The sequence below is a fragment of the Lathamus discolor genome, chromosome 1, assembly GCF_037157495.1.
Source record: "Lathamus discolor isolate bLatDis1 chromosome 1, bLatDis1.hap1, whole genome shotgun sequence".
NCBI classification, from domain to species: Eukaryota; Metazoa; Chordata; class Aves; order Psittaciformes; family Psittacidae; genus Lathamus; species Lathamus discolor.
The window spans coordinates 29,622,401-29,636,607 of NC_088884.1; the positions used below are offsets into that span (position 1 = coordinate 29,622,401).

Sequence of the window (14,207 nt, forward strand, 5' to 3'; positions counted from 1 at the left end):
GTTAAACGTAACCTTTCTTAGTTGCCTAGCGCGTAGTTTTGCGTTATCGTACCAGTGGCCGTGACCGGGCTGGGGGCAAGCTGCGGCAGTGGCAGGGGCTGGGGCTGGACGAGCCTTAAGGTCCCTCGCAGCGCAAGGCGTGCCCTGGCTCTACGGCTCCCCCGAGCACGCACAGTCGCTAGGTGGCAGCCGAGCACTCCGCTGCCCCCCGCATGTGCTGGGGCTCGCCCAGCCCAGCCTTGGCCCGGGAGCCCCGCACCGGTCGGCGGGTGGGCGGAAGCGGAGGGGAGCGCGGCTGAAGGCGAGAGGCTTGCGCCAGCGTTAGAACCAAGAGCGTGCGGTTCGGTCCCGCGCAGGGCCGCGGCTGCGGGCGCGCCGGGAGCGGTGCTTGGCTGTTCCGGGGCTGACTTCCCACTCCCCGCCCGCTGCAGCGGGGCTCGGTGCCCGCAGGGCCTCGCCTCCCGGCTCCCGGGTGCCCGTTCCGCCGTGTGCGGCGGGCCCCGGCTGCCGCCCTGCCCTCGCCTCGCCTCGCCTCGCCTCAGGCGGCCCGGGGCGGGGCGGCTGGCGGCCGCGGTGTCCCAGCAACGCGGCATGGCGGCGGGCGAGCAGCGGGGCCGCCAGTACCTGCAGCGGCACCGCATCCCCGGGCTGCTGCAGCGCCTCGGCGCGCTCCTGCTCTACCACAGGCCCGGTGGGCGCCGCGGGGCAGGGCGGCCGCGGGGCCTCGGGAACGGCGGCGGGAGGGTGCGGGCGGAGGGAGGGCACGCGAGGCGGCGGCGGAGGGCCCCGTGTCCGTGCGCCATGTCGGTTCCTTGCAGGCAGGCCACGCGAGTTCCTGATCCAGGCGCTGGAAAAGGTGAAGGACGGGCGGCGAGCCGAGGGCGAGTACCCGAACCTCATGGACGAGGCCAACGTGGTCGCCATGTTCGGCTTGCTGGATGTGGTGGGACAAGGGCACATCACGGCCGCGCAGTACAGGGAAGGCACGTACCAAGTAACCGTTAACACGGTTTCAAAGCCACGCACTGGTTTACTTTACATGGATCTGCACATCTGCGTATGTGCAACCCGAAACCTGAGAGTTAGGAAAGTTGTGTGGTTTTAAGTTACCCATTTACCTTTTATTACACTTAGGTCACTTCAAGCTGTTAGGCAAGTCTTCGAGATTAATTTAGGACATTCTCTTTCCTTAACTCTAGCTCTTAAAACTTTGGGACTGACCACTGAGGACCTACAGGTTGAAGACGACGCGATTATCACACTGGATGTATTCACGCAGGAAGTGTAAGTTTAACTGAAAGGGCTCCTCGGGGTGGGGGATATGCACAGGGGATAACTGAGATTCAGTTTTATGAAACTATGTAATTAAAGGACTTGCGTTGCCAGGAGTAAAGGGGTCAGTCAGTGACCAACGTGACCCAAACCCTCTCTGCAGTTTCCTCAACGCAGACCTCTCGCTTACCAGCCCCTGAGGTCAGACAGACGCTCTCAGGTGGCCCAGGGAGTCAAATCCTGATGTAGAACTGTGAAACAGTAAGGCAGCTCTGCAGAGGTGGTACCACAGCTGTAGGTGAAACAAGCTCGGAGTTACAATGATTTCTCATATCAAGGCATGGTTCTAGAGGCAGTTTCTTGGTAACTTGCAGTCTCTGAAAGGAATCAAACTAACAATCCTCAGTGTTACGTGACTAAAATTCCCCTTTTTTCTGTCTTAGGAAGAAAAGGATGCTGGAGAGCTGGGCTGTGCAGTAGCTTCAGTCTGCTACCTGTATTAAAAAAGACATTGTGCTCAATTCTTTCCTGGTTTGGCAGCAGTGGTGAGCTGATTTAAGCAGTACCCTCCTTTTCTCACCCTGCCCTGCCAGAGCAACCACCTGAAAAGGCCCAATGGCAAGAACTTGTTCATGATTGATTACCACCTCGTGGAGGGGTGGCATTTGAGAATTGCTTTTCTTAATAGACCACCATATTTATGTAATTTTTAGGGAGAAACTTGTAATAAAAATTATTAGGATGAATAAGGACAACCCATTGACATATTCCTTTGTTCCTACCTTCTCTGTTCAAGTTTATACACATTTTAGTACAGAACACCCATTACCTGGGCTGTAGAGATGTAAAACATCTGTGGTCAAGTGAAGGTGGATCAGTTCACAGGGAAGAGCTGCCCACATCATTCATACACAGGTGTACTTACAGCACACACATTGGCAGGGCAGACATACTCCTTCAAGGTGAAGCCAGTTTTAGGTTCTAAATGCACTGGGAAAGTGGCTGTAGAAAAGATCTGTGCAGTTGGAAACCAAGGCAATCCCATTCTGAAGTATTCTTAAAGCTGAATACAACAAGGCATGAGATGAAACCAGTCACTCGGCATACAGCATTTTAGAAACAAGAAGCATATTACAGCATACTTGTTTTGCTTTTGTTTGAGACAAGCAATGTAGACCCAGCTATTAACCATTGCTGAAGAAGTCTTTATTTTCCTGTGTTTGGCCAACTAGCTCTCAAGTTGAGAAGAATCTCAACATCGTGTTGTGCTAATTTGTAAACTCCAAGTTCATTTAGTGCTGCTATTGCAGAGGGCTGGTTTGGCGTGAATGTCTCACTGTCTGCAGCCGACTGCAGTACATCCTTCAGAAGCAAGGCAGAACCAACGTTCAGGTTCAGGATAATGCAGGCTTCTTTTATGCTAGACAAAAAAAAAAAGTTACATGGATTAATACAAGAAGCACCCATGAAATACGCTTTATTCTGTGCACACAGTGATGAACAAAAACATCCCCATGGACTTCTGAAAAGGCTCAAAAGTATGGAACAGCTTAGATCAAGGCAAACAGTGTACTTGTTCACACTAAGCCTTTTCCCTCATGTATGCATATTTCCTAAGCATCAGTGTTTTGCCTCCCAGTTCTCTGCATGGCTTTTGACTCTTTCTTCCGCCAGCATTACAAATAGAGAATAGAATTTACCACTTAACCTGTCTACCTCTCCCTATCTGCGTTTTCCCCTAAGATAATTAGCACCTTCTTACTTAGCGTATTTTAAGAGCACAGTTTAACAGACAGTTGCTGGAATCTGAACATTTTCCCTAATTAATACCATCAGGGAGCAAACAGATCCCGTCTTTGTCACATTGTTTCTAATCTAAATGTGACAGAGCCGTGTACCCGTTGCGCATTACTTTTTGTGGTTCCTTTGTGCATCTGTTTCCTTTTATGCTGGGAGTAATATGTACCAACTACCTTTATAAAGGTGATGTGCTCAAGAAAGACTTAAACCTGAAGATGCTCCGTGAATGTTCCAGTTAAAAATGCCAATATGGAATCTTTGCCTTCCAAGTGTTAAAGACTGAATGCCATGCTCCATACTGATTTGAAAACACTAAGATTTCTGCCCCAATTAGCCCAGAAGTTTAGCACTGGACTCTCTAAACGACTGAATGCTATTTAAAAATGACTATCCACAAAGAAGGCATCTGCTTCTCATCAATAAAAGCAACTAGACTGCTATGCAATTCCGAGCAGGACCGTAGTTTAAAGTAGTCTTTCCTCTGCCAATAAAGTTTAGTGTTGTAATTACAACTTCGAGTAGTTTCTTGGGCCCCAGTTTCAGAAGTCTGTGATATTTATATTCCTTCCATAAGTTAATTTATCTAGACATCCTAACTGCACAGAATGCCACATGCCACGGCCCGCTGCTGCCTGAGTACATGGCACAGAATCAAAACCTTCCTGGTTGCCGGAAGCCCAAATGATCCACACATTTTAAGTGTGGATCAAATCTAACTGGAAAACTCTTGGTGATGATACACAGAATGTGTATTCATCTGCCCATTCACTTTTGAAATACCAACAGATCAGAAGTTTGCCTACTTACTGCTTGAAGTAGTTTTCTGGCCTCTTGCAGTAGTGTGAAAATAAAGGGAACAGATTCCTACTCATGTCAAACTGGAGCTGGGCTGCTCCTCCTTCATTGAAATGATTTGCTATAATTATCTGCAAACACAGAGAGGTGCATCACTGTTTAAAGCAGTCACTGACACCCACCTGCACTGCAGAGCTCACATTTTGCTGATACCTACTTCCTGATAGATGTATATATCCACTTTCTCTGCAAGCATTTGCCAGAAAATCTTGAACAGCGAGTGGCAGAGCTGCTGTTCCAGTTGTAGTAAGCGGTCTCGCAGGGTCAGCAACATTGGGCAAGCTGTGCTTGACAGGGACATCACAGCTTGCTCTGCCTGAGATGGCAAAGACAACCACCTGAAAGAAATTGTCACACTCAAGTCACTACAATGAAATTATTCATATTACAGCAGCTGAAGGTAAAATTATCCTTTAAAAAAAATCTCTCCTACTTACAACGGTTCAGAGATTTCTCCTTTCCCATTTCAAATCTAACAGTAATCACAGTCTACTGCTATGTTTAAATTTCATTTAATATTAAACGCATGCTGGAGTTATCAATCTCTGAACATGCCATTCACAGAAAACCCCATCTAATCTAGAAAATCATGGAGGATTTGTAGGCCTTTTATGAAGTACTTCAGAAATCCTACTCCAGAGCAAATATTCAAGAAGCCCTGTGAGTCTGGGACGACAGAACAGTTATTACAGGCCTCTTTGTACTTAACTCTCTGGTACTACTACAAAGAAAGTAATTCTTGTCCAAACTAGAGGGATCCAGAATGCTTCCCAGGCTATTTAAGCTAATGCACCTACTAACTGTAGAACTACTTTAGAAAACACAACATTAAAATAAAGTAAGTGTTAAAGAGAAACTTTACCAAACTCGCTACCCTGTGCCATTCCTACTCAGGAAAATAAGCGTGCCTGTTACCTACTCCTGCCTTTATTTACCTCGGTATCTTTAACAGGAAATAATACTGTAATATGGGAAGACAGTAAACGGATGGAATCACCTCTCTTTTTTGTACAGCTTCGCAGCATCTTTGACCTCTCTGAAGACATGATCTACCTGGCGAGTCAGCATGTCGTGCTTCAGGCGTTCCAGGAGGTTAATCATCTCATCAAAGACAGAGCTCTCCATCGAAGCCAGCTGCCCTAGCTGGAGCTTACTGACAGCATTGCTTTCCATGTGAACCTCCAGCTCAGCTTGCTGGAGCTGCAAGAAGAACTAGAGAAACAAAGCAAGGTCTGAGTACCTCACAAAATAATCCTACCATTGGAACTTTCCAGTGGTACTTTAATAGACACGGCTCTAGAAAACACTCTGACACATTTATAAACTTAAAAGTATGAAGATTTTAAAAACACTTTCTTATCTTTTCCCTTGGCCCTGATTTAGTGAAAACCAAAATATAGTGGTTTAATGCTAGCGGTTTGTCCTAGTGGAATTGATACGAGTTTCAGGTACAACAGCCAACAGGTAATGGGAACAGATCTAAAGAAATACTGAAAAGATATTTTAAGATTGACAGCAGAATGCTTTTAAAAGAAAAACAACCGATTTTGTCCTTTTCAATGTTTGCAAAAGTAAACTAGAAGCTTTAATTGTAATTTGTTTTAGAAATAATCATTCATTAAATCATACATTTGCTGGGCTGACAACAGCAAGAAATCAGAATGTAATGTGACATAATGGTAACAACACTATGGGCTGGTAACTTCTTGGGTTTACTTTTAAGCAGATTAAGACACTTAGGTAGACACAGCTGTACAACATGAAGGCTGCGGCCCTGCCAAGTCAAGATTATCCACTGCTAGAGCCAAAGTTGCCTGTGAAGACAAAAACAATTTGGAGGCTGCCATCTTGCGTTGCACAATACCTATTTTTACACACATCATGTGTAACAGGAGTTTTTGACCTTTTGTACCCATAACCATAGAAAAACTGAAATGCAACAGCATGGCCATGCTGCCACCAAGCTATTATTATAGAATCCCAGAACAGTTTGGGTTGGAAGGGACCTTAAAGCTCATTGGGTTCCAACCCCTTCCCAGGGGCAGGGACACCTTCCACTAGAGCAGGTTGCTCCAAGCCTCGTCCAACCTGGCCTTGAATACTGTCAGGGATGGGGCAGCCACAGCTTCCCTGGGTAACCTGTGCCAGGGCCTCGCCACCCTCACAGGGAAGAATTTCTTCCTAACATCTAATCTAAATCTCCCCTCTGTCAGTTTAAAGCCATTCCTTTTGTCCTATCACTACATGCCTTTGTGAAAAGAAGTCCCTCGACAGATTTCTTGTAGCAAAATAACCAGTTATCAGCAAGTGATTTTTTTGAGCAGCACCTGTAGCGTGTTGCAAGGCAGATCCCCACGCTGGATCCATTTAAGCTAACCTGCCACAGGAATGGTTCAAGCATCATGCACAGGCTGCTGCACACACCTCAGCATCAATGCTTTTAATACTGGTCACAGATCTCCAAGTCAACTTACTATTTTTTCACAATACAAAGCATGTAAAGGATATTACTTCTCTTGTTTGTTCAGATTATTGCATTCCCCAGTCTCTCTTTGCAATTCCCTAGAAAGTCTGTAATTAATGCAGCTTAGATCTCCAACAACAATCTGTCTTTACTTATACATCTTCTACGAAATCTGAATGTATATCTCATTCTATTTTTGCAGTAATGAATTCTTCTGAATACACTTGGAGAAACAGTGCTGAAAATAAAATATTTGTTATGAAACAAAGATCCAAAGTCCATTTTTTTTATTTTTCCAAGTAAAACAATTACTCACTACATTGTCAGCCCAGTCTGCCAACACCGCTGCTATATAGTTAACAGCGTTGAGGATCGCACAGTATCGGAATCCTAAGGAATCTCTAGTCTCTTCCTTCATCACTTGAGTTAATCGTATCCTGAAATCATCAACTAACTCCTTCTGCAGGCCCAGGAACTGCAGTTTCCTGGAAGCTGTTGGAAGGTTCTTATACCTGTCTGGAAAGACACGAATGAAATGTTTGTTCCTTACTGGCTTCTAAATCGTCACAGAGTCAAAAGGAACAGTAGGATTTTTTGATCACTGCATTGTAACAAGTTATATTCTCGCAAGTATAAACAAGTTTTAATATGCTGATAATTTAACACTATGTTTTATATTTATTTAGTAAACATGTCAAAAGCTGAAGATTGTTCATATGTGAGTGACTGGCCAAACTACAGAATGAACAGGAAAGGTTTCCGCAAATTACAAACATCACCAGGTTGCAACATTATTTGGTGGCTACTGTTCACAGTGGGTATCTGTGAGGTCTGCCAGCTGAAGGGTTTTTACTGTTCATGACAGTGAACAGCAATGCTCACAGATTAGTAATTACCTGTTATAACTAACAGCAGAGTCATAAAAGTTTCGGCACAGTCTGGGACTTTCATTTCATCTACATCAGTGATGTCTTTGTACTGTGATACCCACGCAGCCTCTGATGAAAGCATGGAGTCCATTTTCTGAAGAGCAACTGAGATGCACACAAAACGTGTCAATTGTTCAAGTCCTTAAAGAAAAACATTAAACAAACAACAACAACCACCAAAAAGAAAATATCTAACACACCCCCCTCCCCTCTAAAATATATAAACATTTGTATTATCTCCAGTAAGTTGAATTCTACATTGGGGGGTGTAAAAGCCACTGATGACGGGCTTCATACAAACCAGCTTCAATGTATCTGTATTTGCAATACTGTTAACAGCTGCACCACAGTTGACTGGAGGGGGTTGTTTGGGTTTTTTCAATAGCTGGCTTGCTCCTTTCCAATATATTTCCTCTTAATTTCTCAAAACGTAATACCCTTTCCTTATTCCAATTTAAAGTCCAATCTCACATAAATACAATGTTTGTCTAAAACTAAGCCTACTGGATTCCATACACCTTAGGGGCAAGAGTCCCACAACTCAAGAAGCACTATTAGAATCTAACCAATTTTTCATCAAAAATCACAGAATGGTTTGGGTTGGAAGGAACCTTAAGGATCACCCAGTCCCAACCCCTGCCACGAGCAGGGGCACCTTCCACTAGACCAGGTTGCTCCAAGCCCTGTCCAACCTGGCCTTGAACACTGCCAGGGATGGGGCGGCCACAGCTTCCCTGGGTAACCTATGCCAGGGCCTCACCATCATCATTGTGAAGAGCTTCTTCCTAATATCAAACCTAAATGCCCCCTCTGTCAGTTTAAAGCCATTCCCCTGGTCCTATCACTACTTGTTTTTACAATAGACATGATTTATACATAATAGTATCTGTTTTCTCCAAATGAAATTGTAGGATCCATGCTCATGACAGTAAATCTAGACATATGACCCAAGTGTACGCCTTTAATGCTCAAAAGCCAAAAGATAAAGAACTAAAATTCTGACTTTTCTCATCAAATCTTGTTATTTTTAGGACACTATCACAGAGTACAAAAATACACATCTTAGGTAGCAGCTCTGTCCAAGTGACTTATCCTATTTGAGAAGGCCGTTTGTATAAGCAAACACGTACTTTCTGATTGTGCAATATAAAAGCCAACAAAATCCACTGCAAATCTTACATTTTTTTTCCACTGTTAGCCACCTTTGGAAGCAGGATTCTTCTGACAGAATGTGCATGCAACTGGGCAAGCTGCTGAGATAACCATGAACGCTGTATAGCTCTCTCTCAAATAGAAGTACCTCATCCACAAGGTGACAAAAGAGCGTATCATCATACAACAGGCACGGAATATCAGCAGCCAGCTTCTCCAAAATCAGCATTACCAGAGCACGAGAGAATTCAAGCTTTTGAAATAAACAAGTGAATAAAATGTCAGAGATAGAAAGTATTGACATGTGCAGACATGTACTTAAACTGCTACTGGACTGAGTGAAGTCTCGCCACATACTCAGTGAAAGCAGTGAAGTGAGCTCACACAAGCATCTGTCAGAAACTGATTTACACATTCATACATATAAAACACATGGAAGTGCTCACCCCAGCATTCACCGGAGATCCTGCCTTGTCCAGAATTGGCTGGATTTTGTCATCAAGGAACTTTGCATGATTTCCAATCCACATGAGTACTTGTGTTAAATACCACTCAGGCTAAAGAAAAAAAACCCCAGAAAATAAATTATTAAATGCATCCAAACAACATTTATTCAAGTTATACTAATATATATTAGGACAAACTTACAAAAATACTAGTCTCTTTCCCTGCCTTCTCTTGATCTCAGATCACGCAAATCCTTCACTGTGTTTTATTTAGCTTCGATTTTCCATAAAAGTTGCATCAGAGACTTACTTCTGGATGTGAATTGCTTTAAATGAACCCATTATTCTGTTTCTTCTCAAGCAAAAGCTCCAATTTTTTTATCTATCTACCTCTTCTCTATTGCTTTCTTACTCATAAGGTCCACTTTTCTGCTTCATATATTGCCTCCTGTGCTTCTTTTGACTTTATTTCTCGGTACAGTGAGAAGGATGCACTCCTGAGAGAAGTCTTCCCAGTAGCTCTGTTCTTACTGTCATTGTACCCAACCGCAACCCCACCTTCCCCCTGGAAGCAGGGAATCTATCAACTTCTCATTTCACATTTTAATGCCTTTAAGCTTTTTCAGTCTCCACACCTTAAGATCCAGTCTGCAGTTTTGGATGAGCTCATCTGACGCTCAATCATCTGTAAACTTGTCTTCATGAAGTTTTTAGAAAAATGGCTGTTCACCTGCTGTTCTTCACAGATTTCATCTCTTGAACATCATTTTCCCCATTTGTTTATGAAATAATTTTGGTCATGGCTAAAAAAACCTCTTCCCCGCTAATGTATGTCACATTATTTGAAACAGGATTGTAGCAGCAACTGCCAAGATTGCAAATATATTTACATTTACCAAAGACTGTTAACACAAGTTGTATAGTCTTGTACAGTCAGTACAACTGAACAGGTCACAGACTCTGCTCCAGATGTATTACTGCAGCATTAATGCATTGAAACCTGTTCCAGTGATAGCTCTCAGATTAAAATCCTCAGTCTTTGATGGTAATTATTACAAAAAGTGAGTAAATTTCCAACTGGTAAACTGGACATCTCTTGTTGTATGTCAATTAAAATAAAGGTAACCCAGGAAACTAATTATATATCAGTGCTTTTAGACTAATCACATTTTATATACCAACAGCAGAATCCACCGTGTTCACGAAGGCAGCTAAACACAGTGCCAAGAATCAAAGCCCCAGCTTTTTACAGCCTTTGAGTGCAAAACTGTTTGCAAGGAGACAGAAAAAATTATTCAGAACTTCTGAAGTGCTAGGAGTCAGTCTAAGGGTGTCATAACACTCTCTAAAGGATCTGGGCAAGGGGGAAATATCACCTGGCCCAGAGAAAACACTTTGTGCCTCTGAAAGGTCCCTCTATGCTATCCTGGTATCTGCCCACGCTTCTGTAGGCACAAGAACTGCACAGTTTTGCAGAACCTTAATTTCAGGAAGGAAAGTGTTAAAGCTACACAATGTAAATACAGCAATCTAGCTGTTGCTTAACCAAGCAATTTAAAAAAGCCCGAACAGTCAAACTGCTTTCTCCCATACCTTGTTTAAAACATTGGTTTGTTTATTTCCAGTGAAGTGATACTTAAATCTTTTCTGAAGAGGATTCAGCATGATCTGTATTGGAAGGATTATTGGTGGCGATGGGGGTAAAGAGTACTTTTCTGGCAGCTGTTTTGGTTTGGTTAACAGTTCGTCTCTAAGTTTGACAGTCAAGGATGAATGAAAACATTGTAATTCTTCCAACATCATCATTTCAATAAAATTGGTTTATAAAAATGAACATTTCCTAGTTCTATGTCATTGCATAATACTGCCTTCAGCCAATCAGTACAATTCCTCAAATATGAGGGATACTCAAACACAGAAAACCACCACCACCAGTATCAAACACAGAGGCTGTCCAACAGGCACGTTTATTCATACTTGTTAAGGGAAGAATAAAAGACTCACAAGACTAATAAATGCAATACATGATTTCCCATTTTCATGTAACTGGTTTAAGGGAGTGAGATCAAAACTGTTATCAGCTCAGGGTTGTGCAGAATGGCCTTGGATCTTCCCACTCCAGGATAAAAAAGAAAAGTCACAATCACTCCAGGAAAAATTGCTTGGTTGAGCTTTGGCCATGCTTTACTTAATTCACAAAATAATGGAACTGAAGGAGCAGCAGTGCCTCCTGATTAACCTCAAAGGGAGACTCCTGAAGCTGCACAAGGAAAACCCTTCTCCAGTCTCCCCTTTTTGCAGTCTCCTTGTGAGACATGCATCTTTAGCTTTCCCTCTTTTCCTTCTGGGATGGGACATATTGAAGTAATTAAGACTGATTTCAAATAAGGCTAAGAAAGCATTAATTATGTAAAATAAAACATATACCACCTTTTTCTTCTTTTTTTCATTAACATGGATAACCTTACTGAAGCATGTAAGGCCTGATCCTCACCAAACCTGAACCCTCAGCTACCAGGAGATCACTACATTTGATGACTTGGAGGTACAATGTTGCTACTGCCAGACAGGACAACTCTGGCACCTATCACTTTCTAACCAACCAAACAAAAAACATTCTAACATTAATAACAAAGTAACATAATTCAAATTATCTTCTGTTTTTAGGGAGAACAAACTTCGATAATCCTCCTTGAGGATGTGCGTATCTCGATGTTTATTATCCTTGACAAAATACACCACAGCTACTTAAAAGGATACGAGGTTTGCAATTTCAGAAGCTGACAAAACAGCATCTCCAGGTTGTTGTACACATCAGGAGCACTGGCTGGGGCAGGAAGGCCAAATGCCTGAGACTGTGGTGGCCCCACAAATGGCCAGGAAAGCTGGGCTAGGACCTCTTCAAAGTCACTGCAACACAAGATAAGCCCTTGAACACAGACTTACAGCACAAGGCAAAGACAAGGGAGTGATGCTGCATCTCCTACCTCGACAGCTTGTCCTTCAGAATTTTATGCCAGAATTTAACAGTGGATCTCATAAAAGCAAGCAGGTGAGAACAAGATGACTCCTGAAGTTTAATATCCAGTTCTGCCATGAATGCGAGAGTACTGGCTGCCTCTGGAACATTGTTGGTCATCAGGTATTGCTGAATGCTATCACTATAAAATACAAGAAAATCAAGGCCAAAAATTCATTAAAGGTAACACAAAATAATCATTTATATGTTGAAAAATGAAACTTTTTCAAATCTAAAACATTTTAATGATGGACACGCTAGTCCCAGAACACACAAGCAGTACTCAGAAACTTCACCTCAGCTCTTCTATTCGTGAAATCCATTTAAGATAGGCCAAGTGTCGTTCAATCTCTTCCACTTGACTAATCAGTAGATGGAGCTCTTCCATCCAGGGCTGAGCTTTCTCTAAGTGGCTACTGATTGACTCAGATAGAAGTGTTTCTTCCTCTAGAAGCAGACTCAGAGACTTTTTAGAATCTTCTGCATTCTTCAAGGCATTCTGAATTCTTTTAGGGACTTCTGATGAAACTGTAAGGACCTACATTCACAGAGAAGCATTGTGTCTGACACAGAAACACTGCACTATGTACAGCAGTACCATTTCAGATATTAATACAATGCTTTAATGTAGTTATTTAATCAGTCATAGACCATATACAGAAGGGTGAGCAGGGAGGGAAGAATAATGCTTACCTGTTCTTCTAACTGCTTTTTATTCTCAGATAGCTTATCAATAAGGTTGTCTAGCTTCCTCAGAGAATCATAGTCATTTCCAACTTCTCTTTCCACAAATTCAGAAACATAGTATGGGATATCACAGTGATCTAGATCTCTAGTGACTTCTTTCTTTCCAACAGCAATGGTTGCCATGTCTTCGTTCTCTGCAACACTGATCATACAATTTCTAATTGGTCACCACTAAGACAACACAGACAACTATTCATCTACTGAGGACATGAACTCCATGAAGAGCTGGGCACTTCAATGTAAACTGAAACTTAAATACGATAGTCAAGAAATACCCTGGACAATTTGCTGGGCTAAGTCTTAGATGAGATATGATAAAATCTTGCTTACACATCCAAATGGTGATTTATCGGACACTAACTACTGAAGAGAAACATGCCTGTTAATTTCTTCCTTCCCCTAAAGTGTGCATTTTATTAAAACCAGTACAGTGTATATATAGAGTTTCTACATATGCAATAGAGAACTTAAGGAAAAATATTGGGAAAAGGTAATTTTGTAAAATACAAAGGAAGAGGACAACATTCTTCTTTACCTTTTCATAGTTTAGGATGTTCCAGAGATAGCAGCTGATCACTGATGTATTACTAGCAAAGCATCCACTCAGGTTTTACAACGATTTGTAAAGCAAAAGCATCACTGAAATACACTGTGTGGGTTTTCTTATAAGTAACAGAAGAGGCACATGCTGACCCACAGCTTTGGCAGCACCCAGAGAAAACCAGACCTGAAAGTGAGAGTACGTGCATTGAGAAATTGAGAGCATGTACAGTGAAACAAGCACCTAACTATGCGCGCTTGGCTCGTTCAGTTCTCAACTTCCAAAACGGTATTTAAAAATTAAATGTACGCACTTGCACTTTATCTGCTATCAGCTTTAATTAAGCAAAAAAGCCTATTAAACAAACAGTGAAGTGTGAGAAAACAGCACAGCTGACGAGCCAAAGCTGGAGAAGCAACAGAGCACCGGGAAGAACAGACTGGGAGACCGAGTTAGGAGTGAATAAAGAAAACAAAGCAGTGAAAAGCGCTGTGCTGTTTGCAGCAATGAAAGCAACACCGCGGAAGATTGCTGACCCTGCGCTGCGCTCTTACTGCAGGGAAGGGGGAGGATACAGGAGCAGAGGGCCAGGACACGGAGCATCCTCCTGCCACCTCCCCTCCCGCTCAAGCACGCAGCCCTACACCCACCTTCGCCAGGGGGCTGTCCTGCCCCGGGAGCTCCGCCGGACTCCGCGGGCCCGGGGCGGCCCCTGCCGCGCACGGCCGGGGCAGCGCGACCGAGCAGCCCCTTCCCCGCCAGCGGCTCAGTCAGCGCTTCTGCCCCCGGCTGCGGGCTGCGGGGCAGCGCCTGCCCTCGGCGGCTGGACAGCGGAGCTCGCTGCGCGGGGCCCGCCCGCTCCCGGCCCCGCCGAGCCCCCTCAGCGGCCCGCCAGCCCCGCGCGCAACCCCGCCCCCGCCGCGTCAGCAACCCCCGGCCGCGGGGGGGGGGCGGGCCACGGGAGCGCAGCGCCCGCCGGGAG

At 43.8% G+C, this 14,207-nt stretch overlaps 2 protein-coding genes across 3 annotated transcripts; one reads left to right on the plus strand and one right to left on the minus strand.

The window, feature by feature from the left end:
- Window positions 1–517: 517 nt before the first annotated feature.
- On the plus strand, window positions 518–2,039 carry EFCAB10 (EF-hand calcium binding domain 10). Its single transcript, XM_065666247.1, has 4 exons — window positions 518–691; window positions 819–983; window positions 1,200–1,284; window positions 1,716–2,039. The coding sequence occupies exons 1-4, from the start codon at window positions 592–594 to the stop codon at window positions 1,750–1,752; spliced, it is 387 nt and encodes a 128-aa protein (XP_065522319.1). The 5' UTR covers window positions 518–591; the 3' UTR covers window positions 1,753–2,039.
- A 417-nt stretch (window positions 2,040–2,456) lies between these two features.
- On the minus strand, window positions 2,457–14,125 carry RINT1 (RAD50 interactor 1). 2 transcript variants are annotated; one of them, XM_065666212.1, is made up of 15 exons: window positions 13,876–14,125; window positions 13,220–13,411; window positions 12,631–12,826; window positions 12,234–12,475; window positions 11,906–12,079; window positions 11,679–11,828; window positions 10,512–10,668; window positions 8,919–9,029; window positions 8,500–8,725; window positions 7,288–7,425; window positions 6,708–6,907; window positions 4,925–5,139; window positions 4,085–4,265; window positions 3,880–3,998; window positions 2,457–2,692 (listed from the first exon to the last, which is right to left on the minus strand). In XM_065666212.1, exons 2-15 carry the CDS (start codon window positions 13,225–13,227, stop codon window positions 2,479–2,481), a joined length of 2,331 nt encoding a protein of 776 aa, XP_065522284.1. In that variant the 5' UTR covers window positions 13,228–13,411; window positions 13,876–14,125; the 3' UTR covers window positions 2,457–2,478. The 2 variants fall into 2 exon arrangements, with proteins under 2 accessions (XP_065522284.1, XP_065522294.1); XM_065666222.1 differs by lacking the exon at window positions 13,220–13,411.
- Between the last annotated feature and the right edge of the window lie 82 nt (window positions 14,126–14,207).